This window comes from Carcharhinus amblyrhynchos, unplaced genomic scaffold (assembly GCF_965287045.1).
Source record: "Carcharhinus amblyrhynchos unplaced genomic scaffold, sCarAmb.v2.hapA scaffold_382, whole genome shotgun sequence".
Lineage (NCBI taxonomy): Eukaryota > Metazoa > Chordata > Chondrichthyes > Carcharhiniformes > Carcharhinidae > Carcharhinus > Carcharhinus amblyrhynchos.
The window spans coordinates 40001-62706 of record NW_027650122.1 but is presented as its reverse complement, the minus strand read 5'-3'; the positions used below and the strand labels follow the sequence as shown (position 1 = coordinate 62706).

The window sequence follows — 22706 nt, the reverse complement described above, 5'->3', positions numbered from 1 at the left end:
CGCCAGGGACCCGGGTTCGATTCCCGGGGGCACGGTGACACAGTGGGTTAGCACTGCTGTCTCACAGCGCCAGGGACCCGGGTTCGATTCCCGGGGGCACGGTGACACAGCGGGTTAGCACTGCTGCCTCACAGCGCCAGGGACCCGGGTTCGATTCCCGGGGGCACGGTGACACAGTGGGTTAGCACTGCTGCCTCACAGCGCCAGGGACCCGGGTTCGATTCCCGGGGGCACGGTGACACAGTGGGTTAACACTGCTGTCTCACAGCGCCAGGGACCCGGGTTCGATTCCCGGCAGTACGGTGACACAGTGGGTTAACACTGCTGTCTCACAGTGCCAGGGACCCGGGTTCGATTCCCGGGGGGGCACGGTGACACAGTGGGTTAGCACTGCTGTCTCACAGCGCCAGGGACCCAGGTTCGATTCCCGGGGGGGCACGGTGACACAGTGAGTTAGCGCTGCTGTCTCACAGCGCCAGGGACCCGGGTTCGATTCCCTGGGGGGCACGGTGACACAGTGGGTTAGCACTGCTGTCTCACAGCGCCAGGGACCCGGGTTCGATTCCCGGGGGCACGGTGACACAGTGGGTTAGCACTGCTGTCTCACTGCGCCAGGGACCCGGGTTCGATTCCCGGGGGCACGGTGACACAGTGGGTTAGCACTGCTGTCTCACAGCGCCAGGGACCCGGGTTCGATTCCCGGGGGGGGGGCACGGTGACACAGTGGGTTAACAGTGCTGTCTCACAGTGCCAGGGACCCGGGTTCGATTCCCGGGGGCACGGTGACACAGTGGGTTAGCACTGCTGTCTCACAGCGCCAGGGACCCGGGTTCGATTCCCGGGGGCACGGTGACACAGTGGGTTAACACTGCTGTCTCACAGCGCCAGGGACCCGGGTTCGATTCCCCGGGGACACGGTGACACAGTGGGTTAACACTGCTGTCTCACGGCGCCAGGGACCTGATTCAATTCCTGCCTGTGCAAAATCTGCACATTCTCCCCGTATCTGCGTGCGTTTCCTCTAGATGCTCTGGTTTCCTCCCACAGTCTGCAACATATGCGGGTTAGGTGGATTGGCCATGCTAAATGTGTGAGGTTATGGGAAAAGGGTGAGGGGGAGGGGTGGAATGAACGTGTAAGTTGCTCTGTCAGAGAGACAATGCAGACTCAATGGGCTGAATGGCCTCATCCTGTATTGTCGGATTCTATGATTTGAAGCAAGTTCAGCACAAAACCTGTCACTCAGCCAGACCCAGCTCAATCTCACTGAATTCCTGCAATTTAACAAGTGAATAAGCCTCAAATATTATCCCCATCAAACACTTCCAGGACAGGTACAGCACGGGGTTAGATACAGAGTAAAGCTCCCTCTACACTGTCCCCCCATCAAACACTCCCAGGACAGGTACAGCACGGGGTTAGATACAGAGTAAAGCTCCCTCTACACTGTCCCCCATCAAACACTCTCAGGACAGGTACAGCACGGGGTTAGATACAGAGTAAAGCTCCCTCTACACTGTCCCCCCATCAAACACTCCCAGGACAGGTACAGCACAGGGTTAGATACAGAGTAAAGCTCCCTCTACACTGTCCGCCATCAAACACTCCCAGGACAGGTACAGCACAGGGTTAGATACAGAGTAAAGCTCCCTCTACACTGTCCCCACCATCAAACTCTCCCAGGAGAGGTACAGCATGGGGTTAGATACAGAGTAAAGCTCCCTCTACACTGTCCCCCCATCAAACACTCCCAGGACAGGTACAGCACGGGGTTAGATACAGAGTAAAGCTCCCTCTACACTGCCCCCATCAAACACTCCCAGGACAGGTACAGCACAGGGTTAGATACAGAGTAAAGCTCCCTCTACACTGTCCCCACCATCAAACTCTCCCAGGAGAGGTACAGCATGGGGTTAGATACAGAGTAAAGCTCCCTCTACACTGTCCCCCATCAAACACTCCCAGGACAGGTACAGCACGGGGTTAGATACAGAGTAAAGCTCCCTCTACACTGTCCCCCCATCAAACACTCCCAGGACAGGTACAGCACAGGGTTAGATACAGAGTAAAGCTCCCTCTACACTGTCCCCCCATCAAACTCTCCCAGGAGAGGTACAGCACGGGGTTAGATACAGAGTAAAGCTCCCTCTACACTGTCCCCCCATCAAACTCTCCCAGGAGAGGTACAGCACGGGGTTAGATACAGAGTAAAGCTCCCTCTACACTGTCCCCCATCAAACACTCCCAGGACAGGTACAGCACGGGGTTAGATACAGAGTAAAGCTCTGAATTGATGGTGTGTTTTCTTGCAGCTCTGCTCTACAAGCCAATTGATCGAGTCACTCGAAGCACTCTGGTGCTCCATGTGAGTATTGAAGCTTTTCTGTTGGCATGGCGATGTGTGGCTGTAGGAGGAGGTAGTGGAACTGGACAGAGCAAAGAGGAGAGGGGAAACCTGTGTCCCAAAGCACAGCTTCACCAACCCCGTATCCACCAATCCTTTTCCTCAGCACTGACCCTCTGACAGTGCGGCACTCCCTCAGCACTGACCCTCTGACAGTGCGGCACTCCCTCAGTACTGACCCTCTGACAGTGCGGCACTCCCTCAGCACTGACCCTCTGACAGTGCGGCACTCCCTCAGTACTGACCCTCTGACAGTGCGGCACTCCCTCAGCACTGACCCTTTGACAGTGCGGCACTCCCTCAGCACTGACCCTTTGACAGTGCGGCGCTCCCTCAGCACTGACCCTCTGACAGTGCGGCACTCCCTCAGCACTGACCCTCTGACAGTGCGGCGCTCCCTCAGCACTGACCCTCTGACAGTGCGGCGCTCCCTCAGCACTGACCCCCTGACGGTGCGGCACTCCCTCAGCACTGACCCTCTGACAGTGCGGCACTCCCTCAGCACTGACCCTCTGACAGTGCGGCACTCCCTCAGCACTGACCCTTTGACAGTGCGGCACTCCCTCAGCACTGACCCTCTGACAGTGCGGCGCTACCTCAGCACTGACCCTCTGACAGTGCGGCACTCCCTCAGCACTGACCCTCTGACAGCGCGGCACTCCCTCAGCACTGACCCTCTGACAGTGCGGCACTCCCTCAGCACTGACCCTCTGACAGTGCGGCACTGCCTCAGCACTGACCCTCTGACAGTGCGGCGCTCCCTCAGCACTGACCCTCTGACAGTGCGGCACTCCCTCAGCACTGACCCTCTGACAGTGCGGCGCTCCCTCAGCACTGACCCTCTGACAGTGCGGCACTCCCTCAGCACTGACCCTCTGACAGTGCGGCACTCCCTCAGCACTGACCCTCTGACAGTGCGGCACTCCCTCAGCACTGACCCTTTGACAGTGCGGCACTCCCTCAGCACTGACCCTCTGACAGTGCGGCACTCCCTCAGCACTGACCCTGTGACAGTGCGGCGCTCCCTCAGCACTGACCCTCTGACAGTACAGCACTCCCTCAGTACTGACCCTCTGACAGTGCGGCACTCCCTCAGTACTGACCCTCTGACAGTGCGGCACTCCCTCAGCACTGACCCTCTGACAGTGCGGCACTCCCTCAGCACTGACCCTCTGACAGTGCGGCACTCCCTCAGCACTGACCCTGTGACAGTGCGGCACTCCCTCAGCACTGACCCTCTGACAGTGCGGCACTCCCTCAGCACTGACCCTCTGACAGTGCGGCACTCCCTCAGCACTGACCCTCTGACAGTGCGGCACTCCCTCAGCACTGACCCTGTGACAGTGCGGCACTCCCTCAGCACTGACCCTGTGACAGTGCGGCACTCCCTCAGCACTGACCCTCTGACAGTGCGGCACTCCCTCAGCACTGACCCTCTGACAGTGCGGCACTCCCTCAGCACTGACCCTCTGACAGTGCGGCACTCCCTCAGCACTGACCCTGTGACAGTGCGGCGCTCCCTCAGTACTGACCCTCTGACAGTGCGGCACTCCCTCAGCACTGACCCTCTGACAGTGCGGCGCTCCCTCAGCACTGACCCTCTGACAGTGCGGCACTCCCTCAGCACTGACCCTCTGACAGTGCGGCGCTCCCTCAGTCCGGACCCTCTGACAGTGCGGCACTCCCTCAGTACTGACCCTCTGACAGTGCGGCACTCCCTCAGCACTGACCCTCTGACAGTGCGGCGCTCCCTCAGCACTGACCCTCTGACAGTGCGGCACTCCCTCAGCACTGACCCTCTGACAGTGCGGCACTCCCTCAGCACTGACCCTCTGACAGTGCGGCACTGCCTCAGCACTGACCCTCTGACAGTGCGGCGCTCCCTCAGCACTGACCCTCTGACAGTGCGGCACTCCCTCAGCACTGACCCTCTGACAGTGCGGCGCTCCCTCAGCACTGACCCTCTGACAGTGCGGCACTCCCTCAGCACTGACCCTCTGACAGTGCGGCACTCCCTCAGCACTGACCCTCTGACAGTGCGGCACTCCCTCAGCACTGACCCTTTGACAGTGCGGCACTCCCTCAGCACTGACCCTCTGACAGTGCGGCACTCCCTCAGCACTGACCCTGTGACAGTGCGGCGCTCCCTCAGCACTGACCCTCTGACAGTACAGCACTCCCTCAGTACTGACCCTCTGACAGTGCGGCACTCCCTCAGTACTGACCCTCTGACAGTGCGGCACTCCCTCAGCACTGACCCTCTGACAGTGCGGCACTCCCTCAGCACTGACCCTCTGACAGTGCGGCACTCCCTCAGCACTGACCCTGTGACAGTGCGGCACTCCCTCAGCACTGACCCTCTGACAGTGCGGCACTCCCTCAGCACTGACCCTCTGACAGTGCGGCACTCCCTCAGCACTGACCCTCTGACAGTGCGGCACTCCCTCAGCACTGACCCTGTGACAGTGCGGCACTCCCTCAGCACTGACCCTGTGACAGTGCGGCACTCCCTCAGCACTGACCCTCTGACAGTGCGGCACTCCCTCAGCACTGACCCTCTGACAGTGCGGCACTCCCTCAGCACTGACCCTCTGACAGTGCGGCACTCCCTCAGCACTGACCCTGTGACAGTGCGGCGCTCCCTCAGTACTGACCCTCTGACAGTGCGGCACTCCCTCAGCACTGACCCTCTGACAGTGCGGCGCTCCCTCAGCACTGACCCTCTGACAGTGCGGCACTCCCTCAGCACTGACCCTCTGACAGTGCGGCGCTCCCTCAGTCCGGACCCTCTGACAGTGCGGCACTCCCTCAGTACTGACCCTCTGACAGTGCGGCACTCCCTCAGCACTGACCCTCTGACAGTGCGGCGCTCCCTCAGCACTGACCCTCTGACAGTGCGGCACTCCCTCAGCACTGACCCTCTGACAGTGCGGCACTCCCTCAGCACTGACCCTCTGACAGTGCGGCACTCCCTCAGCACTGACCCTCTGACAGTGCGGCGCTCCCTCAGTACTGACCCTCTGACAGTGCGGCACTCCCTCAGCACTGACCCTCTGACAGTGCGGCACTCCCTCAGTACTGACCCTCTGACAGTGCGGCACTCCCTCAGTACTGACCCTCTGACAGTGCGGCACTCCCTCAGTCCTGCAGTGGGAGTGTGGCCCTGCAGTTTGTTGTGCTCTGTGTGGTGTGTGAGCTGTGATGTGTTTTGCTGCACTGGTTTCTGGATGATCTGAGCTGCTGTGTGTATTTACAGGATTTATTGAAACACACTCCCACAGAGCACCCCGATTACCCCTTACTGCAGGACGCTCTCCGCATCTCTCAGAATTTCCTCTCCAGCATCAATGAGGAAATTTCCGATCGTCGCACACTGGTGTCACTGGCGAAGGGGGAGGTGAGTGAGTGTTGAGTGGGCAGGCGGGTGTGGTAGGTCCGTCCCCTCCCCTGGTCTGACAGCCAGAGGAAACTGCTGAAAGAATCCCTCAGCCCCCAGCCCACTCATACCCCCCCCACCTCACCCCCACCTCACCCCCACCTCACCCCCACCCCCCCACCTCACCCCCCCCCCCACCTCACCCCCACCCCCCCCCCCACCTCACCCCCACCCCCCCCCCACCTCACCCCCACCCTCAAATTCCCTGGCCCACCCCAGTCATACCAGTCCCCCACCCCCAACTCCCATCCCATCCCCAAATCCTGCCCCATCACCAATCTACCCAGCCCACTCCCACTCTGACCCCAGACCCCACCCCTCCCCCAGCATCTGCCCCATCCCCAGCCACCACCCCTATCTCCAGCCCACTCCCAATCTCCCCGGCCCCCCCTCTCCCCAGCCCCTCTCCCCGGCCCCCCCCCCCCCTCTCCCGGTGTTGGGAATCACCCTGAGTTCTGATTTTGCTGTTTTTCTCTTCCAGAATCGGCAGTTAGTTCGGGACGGTTTCATTGTGGAACTTTCGGAGGGAGCCAGGAAACTGCGGCATGTTTTCCTGTTCACTGACCTCCTGCTATGCGGAAAACTGAAAAAACAGACCGTGGGGTAAGGGGGAGGGTATTCCCGGGTACACAGTGTGTGTCAGGGGGAGGGTATTCCCGGGTACACAGTGTGTGTCGGGGGAGGGTATTCCCGGGTACACAGTGTGTGTCAGGGGGAGGGTATTCCCGGGTACACAGTATGTGTCGGGGGGAGGGTATTCCCGGGTACACAGTGTGTGTCGGGGGGAGGGTATTCCCGGGTACACAGTGTGTGTCGGGGGAAGGGTATTCCCGGGTACACAGTGTGTGTCGGGGGAGGGTATTCCCGGGTACACAGTGTGTGTCGGGGGGAGGGTATTCCCGGGTACACAGTGTGTGTCAGGGGGAGGGTATTCCCGGGTACACAGTGTGTGTCAGGGGGAGGGTATTCCCGGGTACACAGTGTGTGTCAGGGGGAGGGTATTCCCGGGTACACAGTGTGTGTCAGGGGGAGGGTATTCCCGGGTACACAGTGTGTGTCAGGGGGAGGGTATTCCCGGGTACACAGTGTGTGTCGGGGGGAGGGTATTCCCGGGTACACAGTGTGTGTCGGGGGGAGGGTATTCCCGGGTACACAGTGTGTGTCAGGGGGAGGGTATTCCCGGGTACACAGTGTGTGTCAGGGGGAGGGTATTCCCGGGTACACAGTGTGTGTCAGGGGGAGGGTATTCCCGGGTACACAGTGTGGAGGGAGAGGTGTGTGAGTGTAATCTCACTGGAATAAACCATCCCTTAATCTCTGCCTCTCTCATTGCATTGGTGCTTCCTCACTCTCTGTCTTTCTCACTCTCGTTCCCTGTCTCTCTTGGTCTGTCACACTTTATATCTCTCCCCTCTCCTTAAACCTCTGCCCTCTAGTTTTAGACTCCCCTACCTTGGGGAAAAGATATTGACTATCTAGCTGATCTGTGCCCCTCATTATTTTATAGACCCTATAATGTTATCCCTCAGCCTCCTACGCTCCAGAGAAAAAAGTCCCAATCTATCCAGCCTCTCCTTATAACTCAATCCATCAAGTCCCAGTATCATCTTAGTAAATCTTTTCTGCACTCTTTCTAGTTTAGTAATATCCTTTCTACAGTAAGGTGACTAGAACTACACAAAGTATTCCAAGTGTGGCCTTACCAATGTCTTGTACAACTTCTACAAGACATCCCAACTCCTGTATTCAATGTTCTGACTAATAATAGTTGCCCTTGAGAAGGTGGTAGTGAGCTGCCTTCTTGAATCGCTGCAGTCCATGTGCAGCTGTATAAGGTGCTGGTGAGGCCACACCTGGAGTATTGTGTACAGTTTTGGTCTCCTTGCTTGAGAAAGGATATACTGGCACTGGAGGGGGTACAGAGGAGATTCACTAGGTTGATTCTGGACTTGAGAGGGTTGGCTTATGAAGAGAGACTGAGTAGACTGGGACTATACTCATTGTAGAGGAGAGCCGGTGGATGTGGTCTTTCTGGATTTTCAGAAGGCGTTTGACAAGGTCCCTCACAAGAGGTTATTACAGAAGGTCAGGGGGCATGGAGTTAGGGGTAGGGTGTTAGCGTGGATAGAGGATTGGTTGTCAAATAGGAGGCAGAGAGTGGGGGTCAATGGGTGCTATTCGGATTGGCGGTTGGTGACTAGTGGAGTGCCCCAGGGGTCGGTGCTGGGGCCTCAGCTATTTACCATTTATATAGATGATCTGGAGGAGGGAACCGAGTGTATGGTGTCGAAATTTGCTGATGACACCAAGATTGGTGGAAAGGCAAATTGTGCGGAGGGTGTGGAGAGTCTACAGAAGGATCTAGATAGGCTGGGCGAATGGGCCAGGAAATGGCAAATGGAATTTGATGTTGGCAAGTGTGAGGTGGTCCACTTTGGTAGGAATAAAGGTCGGAAGGATTATTACTTACGTGGAGAAAAACTGCAGCAGGCGACGGTGCAGAGGGACCTCGGGGTCCTTGTGCATGAGTCGCAAAAACCCAGCTTGCAGGTGCAGCAGGTGGTCAGGAAGGCGAATGGGATGCTGGCCTTCATAGCGAGGGGGATTGAATATAAAAGTAGGGAGGTCTTGCTGCGGCTGTATAGGGCATTGGTGAGGCCGCAGCTGGAGTACTGTGTGCAGTTTTGGGCGCCGTACTTACGCAAGGATATTTTGGCCTTGGAGGGAGTGCAGAGGAGGTTTACTAGGCTGATGCCGGAGTTGAGGGGGTTGAGCTATGAGGAGAGGCTGAATAAACTGGGCTTGTACTCGTTAGAGTTTAGAAGAATGAGGGGAGATCTCATTGAGACGTATAAGATGATGAATGGGATGGATAGGATAGAGGTGGAGAGACTCTTCCCACTCAGAAAGGATAGTAGGACTAGGGGGCACAGCCTCAAGATAAAGGGGGGGGGCGGTTTAGAACAGAGTTGAGGAGGAACTTCTTCACTCAAAGGGTGGTGAATCTCTGGAATTCTCTGCCCGTTGAAGTGGTGGAGGCTACCTCGCTAAATATTTTTAAGACGCGGGTTGATGGGTTTTTGATAAGAGAGGGGATTAAGGGTTATGGGGAGAGGGCGGGAAAGTGGAACTGAGCAGCGACAGATCAGCCATGATCTTATTGAATGGCGGGGCAGGCTCGAAGGGCTAGTTGGCCTACTCCTGCTCCTATTTCTTATGTTCTTATGGAATTCAGAAGAATGAGGGGAGATCTTATGGAAACATATAAGATTATGAAGGGAATAAGTAAGATTGAAGGGAAGTTGTTTCCACTGGCGGGTGAAACTAGAGCTAGGGGGCATAGCCTCAAAATAAGGGGAAGCAGATTTAGGACTGAGTTGAGGAGGAACTTCTTCACACAAAGGGTTGTGAATCTGTGGAATTCCCTGCCCAGTGAAGCAGTTGAGGCAACCTCACTGAATATTTTTAAGGCAAGGATAGATAAATGTTTGAACAGTAAAGGAATTAAGGGTAAAAGCAAATGACTGTGGATGCTGGAATCTGAAACCAAAAGAGAAAACGCTGGAAAATCTCAGCAGGACTGGCAGCAAAGCTTTGACAAAGAGTCATCTGGACTCTAAACTTCAGCTCTTTTCTCTCCTTAGATACTGCCAGATCTGCTGAGATTTTCCAGCGTTTTCTCTTTTGGTTAAAGGAACTAGGGGTTTTGGTGAATGGGACTCAGCTCCACTTACCCACCCATTCACCAAAACCCCGAGTCCACAGAAAGATCAGCCATGATGGAGCAGCTTGAGGGGCCAGATGGTCTACTCCTGCTCCAAGCTCTTATGTTCTTATTTTGACGCATTGACAGTGAAGGAACAGCAATATTTTTCCAAGTCAGGATGGCAAATGTCTTAGAGGGGAACTTGCAGCTGGTGGTGTTCCCAGGTATCTGCTGCCTTTGTCCTTCTAGATGGAAGTGGCCTTGGGTTTGGAAGGTGCTGTCTAAGGATCTTTGGTTAAGTTCTATCTATTTCTTGTAGATAGTACACACTGCTGCTACTGAGTGTCGGTGGTGGAGGGAGGGGATGTTTGTAGATGTGGTACCAATCAAGCAACTGTTTTGTCCTGGATGGTGTCTAGCTTCTCAAGGAGCTGTACCCATCCAGGAGTATTCCGTCACACTCCTGACTTGTGCCTTGTAGATGGTGGACAGGCTCTGGGGAGTCAGGAGGTGAGTTACTCACTGCAGGATTCCCAGCCTCTGACCTGCTCTTGGAGCCACTGTGTTTATGTGGAGAGTCCATTGAGTTTCTGGTCAATGGTAACCCCAAGGATGTTGACTCTCTCTCTCTCTGAACTCATGCTGTATTTTTCTGTCTGTAGGAGACAGCATCAATACGATTGTAAGTGGTATATTCCACTAGCTGACCTCACCTTCCTCTCATTGGAGGATCTGGAGCCATGCCCCCAGACTCACACCGTTCCTGAACACGAACTGGAGGAAATGAAGATAAAGATTTCCCACATCAAGAATGAAATTCAGAGAGAAAAGGTACCAAGCTAAGGGGGCGAATGGAAAGCCCGTCCCTGCTGGGGAGCCGGGGTGGGGAGGACAGGGAGGGGGCCTGAGTGGGGGAGATGAGGAGGGAGAGGGGGCAGGAGATGTGCTGAAGGACGGGGGAAGGAGGGGAGGGGGCAGTGGAGACAAGGGTGTGCAGGGGGCACGGCGGCGATGAATCACTGCCCCAGGGAGCTGGGGATGGCCACTCAGAGAACCCTGATAGACGCTGGGTTTGGTAATTCCACTTTCCACACACACAGACTGAAACGCTCTCCTCCTCTCCCCCTTCCCCCATCTTCCTCTCCCCCCTCCCCCCCACCCTCCCCTCTCCCCCTCTCCCCCCTCCCCCTCCCCCCCTCCCCCCCCCTCCCCCTCTCCCCCCTCCCCCCTCCCCCTCTCCCCCTCCCCCTCCCCCCTCCCCTCTCCCCCCTCCCCCTCTCCCCCTCCCCCTCTCCCCCCTCCCCCTCTCCCCCCTCCCCCTCCCCCTCTCCCCCCTCCCCCTCTCCCCCCTCCCCCTCTCCCTCCCTCCCTCCCTCCCTCCCTCCCTCCCTCCCTCCCTCCCTCCCTCCCTCTCTCTCTCTCTCTCTCTCTCTCCCTCCCTCCCTCCCTCCCTCCCTCTCTCTCTCTCTCCCTCCCTCCCTCCCTCTCTCCCTCCCTCCCTCCCTCCCTCTCTCTCTCTCTCTCCCTCCCTCCCCTCTCTCCCTCCCTCCCTCCCTCTCTCTCTCCCTCCCTCCCTCCCTCCCTCTCTCTCTCTCTCCCTCCTCCCTCTCCCCCCTCTCCCTCTCTCTCTCCCTCCCTCCCCCCTCTCCCTCTCTCTCTCCCTCTCTCCCTCCCTCCCTCTCTCCCTCCCTCCCTCTCTCTCTCCCTCCCTCCCTCTCTCTCTCCCTCCCTCCCTCTCCCCCCTCTCCCTCTCTCTCTCCCTCCCTCCCCCCTCTCCCTCTCTCTCTCCCTCCCTCCTTCCCTCTCTCCCTCCCTCCCTCTCTCTCTCCCTCCCTCCCTCTCTCTCTCTCTCTCTCCCTCCCTCCCTCTCTCCCTCCCTCCCTCTCTCCCTCCCTCCCTCTCTCCCTCCCTCCCTCTCTCTCTCCCTCCCTCCCTCTCTCTCTCTCTCTCTCCCTCCCTCCCTCTCTCCCTCTCTCCCTCCCTCCCTCTCTCCCTCTCTCTCTCCCTCCCTCTCCCTCTCTCTCTCCCTCCCTCCCTCCCTCCCTCTCCTCCCTCTCCCTCTCTCTCTCACTCTCTCCATTCCTAGAAATCGGTGAAAGTACAGAGCCGGGCTGTTGACCGATTGAAGAAGAAACTTTGTGAACAGGAATCCTGGCTCCTCCTGCACTCGCCCACCATCCCATTCCGGATCCACAACAAGAACGGAAAGGTGAGAGCTCAGCCATTTACCAGCTATGAGTGACCAGGTCACTGAAGGGTCAGAGAGTGACCGCTGGCTGAGGGGTCGGTGAGTGACCGGCTGGCTGAGGGGTCGGTGAGTGACCGCTGGCAGAGGGGTCAGCGAGTGACCGGCTGGCTGAGGGGTCAGCGAGTGACCGGCTGGCTGAGGTCAGCGAGTGACCGGCTGGCTGAGGGGTCAGCGAGTGACCGCTGGCTGAGGGGTCAGCGAGTGACCGGCTGGCTGAGGGGTCAGCGAGTGACCGGCTGGCTGAGGGGGTCAGCGAGTGACCGGCTGGCTGAGGGGTCAACGAGTGACCAGCTGGCTGAGGGGTCAGCGAGTGACCGGCTGGCTGAGGGGTCAGCGAGTGACCGGCTGGCTGAGGGGTCAGCGAGTGACCAGCTGGCTGAGGGGTCAGTGAGTGACCGCTGGCTGAGGGGTCAGCGAGTGACCGGCTGGCTGAGGGGTCAGCGAGTGACCGGCTGGCTGAGGGGTCAGCGAGTGACCGGCTGGCTGAGGGGTCAGCGAGTGACCAGCTGGCTGAGGGGTCAGTGAGTGACCGCTGGCTGAGGGGTCAACGAGTGACCCAGCTGGCTGAGGGGTCAGCGAGTGACCGGCTGGCTGAGGGGTCAGCGAGTGACCAGCTGGCTGAGGGGTCAGTGAGTGACCGCTGGCTGAGGGGTCAGTGAGTGACCGCTGGCTGACGGGTCAGCGAGTGACCGGCTGCCTGAGGGGTCAGCGAGTGACCGGCTGCCTGAGGGGTCAGCGAGTGACCGGCTGCCTGAGGGGTCAGCGAGTGACCGGCTGGCTGAGGGGTCAGCGAGTGACCGGCTGCCTGAGGGGTCAGTGAGTGACCGGCTGGCTGAGGGGTCAGTGAGTGACCGGCTGGCTGAGGGGTCAGCGAGTGACCGGCTGGCTGAGGGGTCAGCGAGTGACCGGCTGGCTGAGGGGTCAGCGAGTGACCGGCTGCCTGAGGGGTCAGTGAGTGACCGGCTGGCTGAGGGGTCAGTGAGTGACCGGCTGGCTGAGGGGTCAGCGAGTGACCAGCTGGCTGAGGGGTCAGCGAGTGACCAGCTGGCTGAGGGGTCAGTGAGTGACCGCTGGCTGAGGGGTCAACGAGTGACCAGCTGGCTGAGGGGTCAGCGAGTGACCGGCTGGCTGAGGGGTCAGCGAGTGACCAGCTGGCTGAGGGGTCAGTGAGTGACCGCTGGCTGAGGGGTCAGTGAGTGACCGCTGGCTGAGGGGTCAGCGAGTGACCGGCTGCCTGAGGGGTCAGCGAGTGACCGGCTGCCTGAGGGGTCAGCGAGTGACCGGCTGCCTGAGGGGTCAGTGAGTGACCGGCTGGCTGAGGGGTCAGCGAGTGACCGGCTGCCTGAGGGGTCAGTGAGTGACCGGCTGGCTGAGGGGTCAGTGAGTGACCGGCTGGCTGAGGGGTCAGCGAGTGACCGGCTGGCTGAGGGGTCAGCGAGTGACCGGCTGGCTGAGGGGTCAGCGAGTGACCGGCTGCCTGAGGGGTCAGTGAGTGACCGGCTGGCTGAGGGGTCAGTGAGTGACCGGCTGGCTGAGGGGTCAGTGAGTGACCGCTGGCTGAGGGGTCAGTGAGTGACCGGCTGGCTGAGGGGTCAGCGAGTGACCGGCTGGCTGAGGGGTCAGCGAGTGACCGGCTGGCTGAGGGGTCAGTGAGTGACCGGCTGGCTGAGGGGTCAGCGAGTGACCGGCTGGCTGAGGGGTCAGCGAGTGACCGGCTGGCTGAGGGGTCAGTGAGTGACCGGCTGGCTGAGGGGTCAGCGAGTGACCGGCTGGCTGAGGGGTCAGCGAGTGACCGGCTGGCTGAGGGGTCAGCGAGTGACCGGCTGGCTGAGGGGTCAGCGAGTGACCGGCTGGCTGAGGGGTCGGCGAGGTTGTTGGTTTTGGGCTGACTGGGTGATGCTTTGGGATTGGCTGCTGACAGGGAGCTGATTGCTACATTTCTCTGTGCAGAGTTTCCTCTTCCTGCTTTCCTCGGATTATGAACGAAGTGATTGGAGAGAAGCGATCGAGAAACTCCAGAAAAAAGGTAGGTTCACACTCCGCTGCTTCTGAGTGAGACAGCAACTGAAAGAGAACAAACCTGACCCCTACCCCTGAATCCTGACCACAACCCCATGACCCCGACCCCCAACCGCAAAGCCCAACCCTAAAACATAAACCTCGACCTCAAGACTTGACCATAAGATCCAACCCCAAAACCTGACCAAAGTCCCAATCCCCAATCCCCAATCCCCAACCTATAACCCATCCTGAAACCTGACCCCCAACTCCAAAGCCTGACCCCCAACATCCTACTTTTCACCTAAACTGTGTCAGTCACTGTGAGTGAGGGTATAACTCCAGTCCCATATTGGTGATGAGTAGATTTTGTGGCGGAGAGTCCAGGAATGCCCTGTGTTAATGTCTTGTTTACCCCATTCCTTCCCCAGAGCTGCAAGGCTTTGTGCTGAGTTCTCTGGAGTTACAGATGTTGACTGGTGCCTGTGTGAAGCTGAGGACCATCCACAACATTCCTGTCACCAGCAATAAGGAGGGTGAGTGTCCAGCGCCCCAAGGCTCACCCGTAGCAGAGACCCTTGGTGTGGGGAGCGAGGGCTCAATGTCAGGACGTGAAAGGTCATTGAGTGGAGGAGAGGTCAGTGTCAGGTGAAAGGTTGTTGTGGGGGGTGAGGGGTCAGTGTTAGGTTGAAAAGTCGTTGTGGGGAGGGAAAGGGCAGTGTCAGGGAAGAAAGGTCGTTGTGAGGGGTCAGTGTTGGGTTGAAAGGTCGTTGTGAGGGTGAGAACGTAAGAACCAGGAGCAGGAGTCGGCCATTCGGCCCCTCGAGCCTGCTCCGCCATTCAATAAGATCATGGCTGATCTTTTCATAGACTCAGTTCCACTTACCCACCCACTCACCATAACCCTTAATTCCTTTACTGTTCAAACATTTATCTACCCTTGCCTTAAAAACATTCAGTGAGGGAGCCTCAACTGCTTCACTGGGCAGGGAATTCCACAGATTCACAACCCTTTGTGTGAAGAAGTTCCTCAACTCAGTCCTAAATCTGCTTCCCCTTATTTTGAGGCTATGCCCCCTAGTTCTAGTTTCACCCACCAGTGGAAACAACTTCCCTGCTTCTATCTTATCGATTCCCTTCATGATCTTATATGTTTCTATAAGATCTCCCCTCATTCTTCTGAATTCCAATGAGTATATCCCCAGTCTACTCAGTCTCTCCTCATAATACAACCCTCTCAACTCCGGAATCACCCTAGTGAATCTCCTCTGCACCCCCTCCAGTGCCAGTATATTCTTTCTCAAGTAAGGAGACCAAAACTGTACACAGTACTCCAGGTGTGGCCTCACCAGCACCTTATACAGCTGCAACATAATCTCGCTGTTTTTAAACTCCATCCCTCAGCAATGAAGGATAAAACTCCATTTACCTTCTTAATTACCTGCTGCACCTACAAACCAACTCCTTGAGATTCCTGCACAAAGACACCCAGGTCCCTCTGCACAGCAGCACGCTGCAATTTTTTACCATTTAAATAATAGTTCATTTTGCTGTTATTCCTACCAAAATGGATGACCTCACATTTGCCAACATTGTACTCCATCTGCCTGACCCTCACTCACTCACTTCGACTATCTATGTCCCTTTGCAGACTTTCAGCATCCTCGGCACACTTTGCTTTACCACTCATCTTAGAACATAAGAACATAAGAAATAGGAGCAGGAGTAGGCCATCTAACCCTTCGAGCCTGCCCCGCCATTCAATAAGATCATGGCTGATCTGAAGTGGCTCAGTTCCACATTCCCGCCCTCTCCCCATAACCCTTAATCCCCTTGCCTACCAAAAACCTATCTACCCGCGTCTAAAATATATTTAGCGAGGCAGCCTCCACCACATCAACGGACAGAGAATTCCAGAGATTCACCACCCTTTGAGTGAAGAAGTTCCTCCTCAACTCCGTTCTAAACTGCCCCCCCCTTATCTTGAGGCTGTGCCCTCTAGTCCTACTGTCCTTTCTGAGCAGGAAGAACCTCTCTACCTCTACCCTATCCATCCCTTTCATCATCTTATACGTTTCAATAAGATCCCCCCTCATCTTTCTAAACTCCAACGAGTACAGACCCAGTCTATTCAGCCTCTCCTCATAGCTCAACCCCCTCAACTCCAGTATCAGCCTAGTGAACCTCCTCTGCACTCCCTCCAAGGCCAAAATATCCTTGCGCAAGTGCAGCGACCAAAACTGCACACAGCACTCCAGCTGCGGCCTCACCAGTGCCCTGTACAGTTGCAGCAAGACCTCCCTACTTTTATATTCAATCCCCCTCGCTATGAAGGCCAGCATCCCATTTGCCTTCCTGACCACCTGCTGCACCTGCAGACTGGGTTTTTGCGACTCATGCACAAGGACCCCCAGGTCCCTCTGCACCGTCGCATGCTGCAGTTTTTCGCCCTGTAAGTAATAGTCCTTCCTACCATTATTCCTACCAAAGTGGATAACCTCACACTTGCCAACATTGTATTCCATCTGCCAGGTCCTCGCCCACTCGCTCAGCCTATCTAGATCTTAGTGTCATCTGCGAATTTTGATACATTACACTTGGTCCTCCACTCCAAATCATCAATGTAAATCATAAACTATTGCGGTCCCAACATTGATTCCTGAGGTACACCACTAGTCACTGATCACCAACCAGAAAAACACCCATTTACTTCCCACTCTTTGCTTTCTGTTAGTTAATCAATCCTCTATCCATGCTAATACATTACCCGTAACACCATGCACCTTTATCTTATGTAGCAGTCTTTGGTGCGGCACCTTGTCAAATGCCTTCTGGAAATCCAGATACAGTCATTGTCATCTAATGTTCTCAAAGAACTCCACCAAATTAGCCAAACATGACCTGCCCTTTGTGAATCCTTGCTGCATCTTCCCAATGGGATAGTTTATCTCCAGATGTCTCGCTATTTCTTCCTTGATGATGGATTCAAGCATTTTCCCTACAACAGAAGTTAAGCTAACCGGCCTATAGTTACCCGCCTTTAGTCTACTCCCGTTTTTAAACAGTGGTGTCACATTTGCTGTTTTCCAATCTGTGGGGACCACCCAGACTCCAGCAAATTTTGGTAATAGCATTTGCTATTTCTCCTGCCATCTCTTTCAGTACCCTAGGATACATTAAGAACATGAGTACTAGGAGCAGGAGTAGGCCATTTGGCCCCTCGAGCCTGCCTGGCCATTCAATAAGATCTTTGTGGACTCAGCTCCACTTACCTGCCCGCCCACCTTCACCGTTCAAAAACCTATCTATCAGGGCCAGGAGATTTGTCCACCTTTAACCCCATTAACTTACCCAACAGTACATAGAACATAGAACATTACAGCACAGTACAGGCCCTTCAGCCCTCGATGTTGTGCCGACCAGTGGAACCAATCTAATGACCCTCTAACCTAAACTATTCCAATGTTACCCATATGCCTATCCACTGACCATTTGAACACCCTTAAAGTTGGCGAGTCCACAACTGCTGCAGGCAGGACATTCCACGCCCTCTGAGTAAAGAACCTACCTCTGACATCCGTCCTATAATTACCACCCCTTAATTTAAAGCTATGTCCCCTTGTGTTAGCCATCACCATCCGAGGAAAAAGGCTCTCACTGTCCACCCTATCTAACTCTCTGATCATCTTGTATCCCTCAATTAGGTCACCTCTTAACCTTCTTCTTTCTAACGAAAATAACCTCAAGTCCCTCAGCCTTTCCTCATAAGACCTTCCCACCATACCAGGCAACATCCTGGTAAACCTCCTCTGCACCCTTTCCAATGCTTCCACATCTTTCTTGAAATGCGGCGACCAGAACTGTCCGCAATACTCCAAGTGCAGCCGCACCAGAGTTTTGTACAGTTGCAACATGATCTCATGGCTCCGAAATTCAGTCCTTCTACCAATAAAAGCTAACACACCGTACGCCTTCTTAACAACCTTATCAACCTGGGTGCCAACTTTCAGGGAGCTATGCACATGTACACCGAGATCTCTCTGCTCATCGACACTACCAAGAGTCCTTCCATTAGCCCTATATTCTGTACTCCTGTTACTCTTACCAGAGTGAATCACCTCACACTTTTCCGCATTAAACTCCATTTGCCACCTCTCAGCCCAGCTCTGCAGCTTATCTATGTCCCTCTGCAAACTGTAACATCCATCCTCACTGTCTACAATTCCTCCGACTTTGGTGTCGTCCACAAATTTACTAACCCATCCTTCTACACCCTCATCCAGGTCATTTATAAAAATGACAAACAGCAGTGGCCCCAAAACAGATCCCTGAGGTACACCACGTGTAACTGAACTCCAGGTTGAATATTTCCCATCAACCACCACCCTCTGTCTTCTATCAGCTAGCCAATTCCTGATCCAAACTGCTAAATCACCCTCAATCCCATGCATCTGCATTTTCTGCAGTACCCTACCATGGGGAACCTTATCAAACGCTTTGCTAAAATCCATATACACCACGTCAACTGCCTTACCCTTATCCGCCTCTTTGGTCACCTTTTCAAAAACCTCGATAAGGTTTGTGAGGCACGACCTACCCTTCACAAAACCATGTTGACTATCCCTAATCAATTTATTTCTCTCTAGATGATTATAAATCCAATCTCTTATAATTCTTTCCAAAACTTTGCCCACAACAGAAGTAAGGCTCACTGGTCTATAATTCCCAGGATGGTCTCTACTCCCCTTCTTGAACAAGGGGACAACATTTGCTATCCTCCTGTCTTCCGGCATGATACCTGTAGCCAATGATGACATGAAGATCAAAGCCAAAGGCTCTGTAATCTCCTCCCTAGCCTCCCAGAGAATCATAGGATAAATCCCATCCGGCCCAGGGGACTTATCTATTTTCATACTTTCAAGAATTGCTAACACCTCCTCCTTATGTACCTCAATCAAAGTCTGTATCTCAGTATTCTCCTTGACTACATTGACTTTTTCCTGCGTGAATACAGATGAACAATATTCATTTAGTGCCTCTCCTATACACAACTTCCCACTGCTGTCCCTGACTGGCCCTAATCTTGCCTTAATCATTCTTTTATTCCTGACATACCTGTAGAAAGCTTTAGGATTTTCCTTGATCCTACCTGCCAAAGTCTTCTCATGTCCTCTTCTGGCTCTTCTTAACACTCTCTTTAGCTCCTTCCTGGCTAATTTATAACTCTCCAGTGCCCTAACTGAGCCTTCACATCTCATCTTTACATAAGCCTCCTACTTCCTCTTCACCAGAGATTCAATTTCCTTCTTACACCACGGTTCCCTCGCTCGACCTGCCTGACAGGTATATATTTATCAAGGACTATCTCTTTTGTGATAATGATAGTTTCTAGGTCCTCATCTGCCATAGCCTTCCTGTCATCAATTTTAGGCATGTTATTTGTGTTTTCCACTGTGAAGACCGACACAAAATACCCGTTCAATGGCTCAGCCATTTCCTCATTTCCAGTAATTACATCCTTTCTCATCCTCTAAATGTTTGCTTTAGCCACTCTTTTGTTTGACGCTGAAGAGTCAATGTCAGGGGTGAAAGTTTGTTGTGGGGGTAAGGGGTCAGTGTTGGGGTGAAAGGTTATTGTGGGGGGTGAGGGGTCAATGTGTGAGTTGCAAGGGAATGAGGTGGTTGGTTTGAGTTTGAGTGGGAGTGTGTTTACCAGGGGAGTGTGGGGGGTTGGGATGGGGGTTTGGGAGGGGGGAGGAGAGGGGATGGTGGGGCGGTGGGGCGGCAGAAGATGGGGAGGGACAGGAGGGGCGGGTGGGAGTGGGGTGGAGAGGGAGGGAAGGGTGGTGGGGAGGTGGGGGTGGATGTGGGGGCTGGGGCGTGGGAAGTGGGGAGGAAGGGGTGGGGAAGAGGGGAAGGGGTGGGCGGAGTTGGTGGAGTGAGGGATGTGGGGGGAGGGAAGTGTAGGTGGAGGGAGGAGAGGGGGCGGTGGGAAGGGGGAGGGGGGACGCGAGGGGGTATTAAGAATGGGGGTGGGAGGGGAGGGGGTGGGGGGTATTGGGAATGGGGGTGGGAGGGGAGGGGGTGGGGGGTATTGGGAATGGGGGTGGGAGGGGAGGGGGTGGGGGGTATTGGGAATGGGGGTGGGAGGGGAGGGGGGTATTGGGAATGGGGGTGGGAGGGGAGGGGGAGGGGTTGGGGGCTATTGGAAAGGGGGGGTGGGAGGTGGAGGGTGGGGTGAGGGGAGGGGGTATTGGGAAGGGGGTGGGGGGTTGAGAGAGGGGAGGGGGTGGGGGAGCATCGGGGAAGGGAGGGGGTGGGTGGGGTGGGGAAGGAAGGGGAGTGGGGGGTGGCGTGTAGGGGGAGGGAAGATGGTGGTGGTGGGATGATGGGGTGGGGGTGTGGGGGGAGGGGATGGGTTGGGGTGGGTGGTGTGGGGGGAGGGGATGGGTTGGGGTGGGGGTGTGGGGGAGGGGATGGGTTGGGGTGGGGGCGTGGGGGGAGGGGATGGGTTGGGGTGGGTGGTGTGGGGGGGAGGGGAGGAGAGGGTGGGAGCGGGGTGGAGGGTGCTGATTTCACCTTGTGTTCTGATGGATTATTCCATCGGAACCAAAATGCAGGCATGGGTTGACCTGTGGTTGACCTGTGGTTGACCTCTCTCTCTCTGCAGATGATGAACCCACCGGACTGAACGGATTTCTCCACGTCATCGTCCAATCAGCAAAGGGATTCGAAAACTCGGCCAGTGAGTCTCACTTTCTCAAACTCAACTACCTCATTCGAACCAATCTTCACACCTCATTGGATAGTGAGCAGACACTACATGATGGTTAGCACTGCTGCCTCACAGCACCAGGGACCCGGCTTTGATTCCCACCTCGGGTTACTGTCTGTGTGGAGCCTGCACATTCTCCCCGTGTCTGCGTGGTTTCCGTGGGGCGCTCCAGTTTCCTCCCACAGTCTGAAAGACCTGCTGGTTGGGTAGATTGGCCATGCTAAATTGCCCCTTTGTTACCTTCGATGTGTAGATTAGGTTAATCTGTAGGGTTATGGAGATAGGGAATTGGTTGGGACTAGGTCAAATACTCTTTCAAAGAGTCAGTACAGACTGGATGGGCCAAAGGGCCTCTTCTGCGCTGTATGGATTCTACGTTCAATGTTCTAGCCAATCAGGTGGATAAGTCCCCGGGCCAGATGGGATACATCCTAGGATACGTTAGGAGGCAAGGGATGAGATTGCGGAGCCTTTAGCTTTGATCTTTGGGTCCTCACTGTCCACGGGGATAGTGCCAGAGGATTGGAGAGTGGCAAATGTTGTTCCTCTTTTCAAGAAAGGAATTGTAATGACCCTGGTAATTATAGGCCAGTTAGTCTTACTTCAATGGTCGGTAAGTTAATGGAAAGGGTCCTGAGAGATAGGATTGATGACCATTTGGAAAGATGCAGTTGAGAGGTATAGATCAGGTGGATTCTCAGAGGTTTTTTCCCAGATGGTTGCTACGAGAGGACACAGGTTTAAGGTGATGGGGAGCAGGTACAGAGGAGATGTCAGTTTTTCACTCAGAGGGTGGTGGGTGAGTGGAATCGGCTGCTGTCGGTGGTGGTGGAGACGAACTCGCTGGGGTCCTTTAAGAGACTTCTGGATGAGTACATGGGACTTAATAGGATTGAGGGTTATAGATAGGCCTGGTAGCTAGGGATATGATCAACGCAACTTGTGGGCTGAAGGGCCTGTTTGTGCTGTAGTTTTTCTATGTTCTAATCCGGGATAGTCAGCACGGTTTCGTGAGGGGTAAGTCCCGCCTCACAAATTTGATTGAATTCTTTGAGGAGGTAACTAAGTGTGTAGACGAAGGTAGAACAGTTGATGTCATATACATAGATTTTAATAAGATGTTTAATAAGGTTACCCATGGTAAACTCATGAAGAAAGTAAGGAGGTGAGGGATAGAAGGAAATTTGGCCGATTGGATAAGTAACTGGCTGTCTCATAGAAGACAGAGTGTGGTGGTGGAAGGAAAATTTTCAGATTGGAGGCCAGTTACCAGCGGTGTACCACAGGGGTCAGTGCTGGGTCCTCTGCCATTTGTGATTTTTATCAATGACTTGGAAGAGGGGGCTGAAGGGTGGGTTAGTCAATTTGCTGATGACACCAAGATTGGTGGAGTAGTGGATGAGGTGGAGGGCTCTTGCAGGCTGCAAAGAGACATTGATAGGATGCAGAGCTGGGCCGAAAAGTGGCAGATGGAGTTTAACCCTGATAAGTGTGAGGTGATTCATTTTGGTAGGACAAACTTGAATGTGGATTACAGGGTCAACGGCAGGATTCTGAGGAATGTGGAGGAACAGAGAGATCTTGGGGTTCATATCCACAGATCTCTGAAGTTGCCACTCAAGTGGATAGAGCCATGAAGAAGGCTTATAGTGTGTTAGCGTTTATTAACAAGGGGTTTGAGTTTAAGAGCCGTGGGGTTATGCTGCAACTATACCGGACCTTGGTGAGACCACATTTGGAATATTGTGTTCAGTTCTGGTCACCTCACTATAAGAAGGATGTGGAAGCATTGGAGAGAGTGCAGAGGAGATTTACCAGGATGCTGCCTGGTTTGGAGGGTAGGTCTTATGAGGAAAGGTTGAGGGAGCTGGGGCTTTTCTCTTTAGAGCGGAGGAGGATGAGAGGCGACTTAATAGAGGTTTATAAGATGATGAGGGGGATTGATAGAGTGGACATTCAGAGACTGTTTCCTCAGGTGGATGTATCTGTTACTAGGGGGCATAACTATAAGGTTCATGGTGGGAGATATAGGAGGGATGCCTGAGGTAGATGCTTCACTCAGAGAGTGGTTGGGGTGTGGAATGCACTGCCTGCTGTGATAGTGGAGTCGGACACTTTAGGAACTTTCAAGCGGTTATT

General features: G+C 55.0%; 1 protein-coding gene across 4 annotated transcripts in view; it reads left to right on the top strand.

Annotated features, from left to right (window-relative positions):
• The window catches only part of abr (ABR activator of RhoGEF and GTPase), a 138725-nt gene that overhangs the window by 76025 nt on the left and 39994 nt on the right, over nt 1-22706 (top strand). For all 4 annotated transcript variants that reach the window (XM_080183703.1, XM_080183701.1, XM_080183698.1 and 1 more), the window contains 8 exons: nt 2313-2365; nt 5661-5801; nt 6322-6443; nt 10209-10377; nt 11633-11755; nt 13745-13820; nt 14224-14328; nt 20463-20537. In XM_080183703.1, the coding sequence (XP_080039829.1) occupies nt 2313-2365; nt 5661-5801; nt 6322-6443; nt 10209-10377; nt 11633-11755; nt 13745-13820; nt 14224-14328; nt 20463-20537 (864 nt within the window). The remainder of the gene's footprint in view (nt 1-2312; nt 2366-5660; nt 5802-6321; nt 6444-10208; nt 10378-11632; nt 11756-13744; nt 13821-14223; nt 14329-20462; nt 20538-22706) is intronic.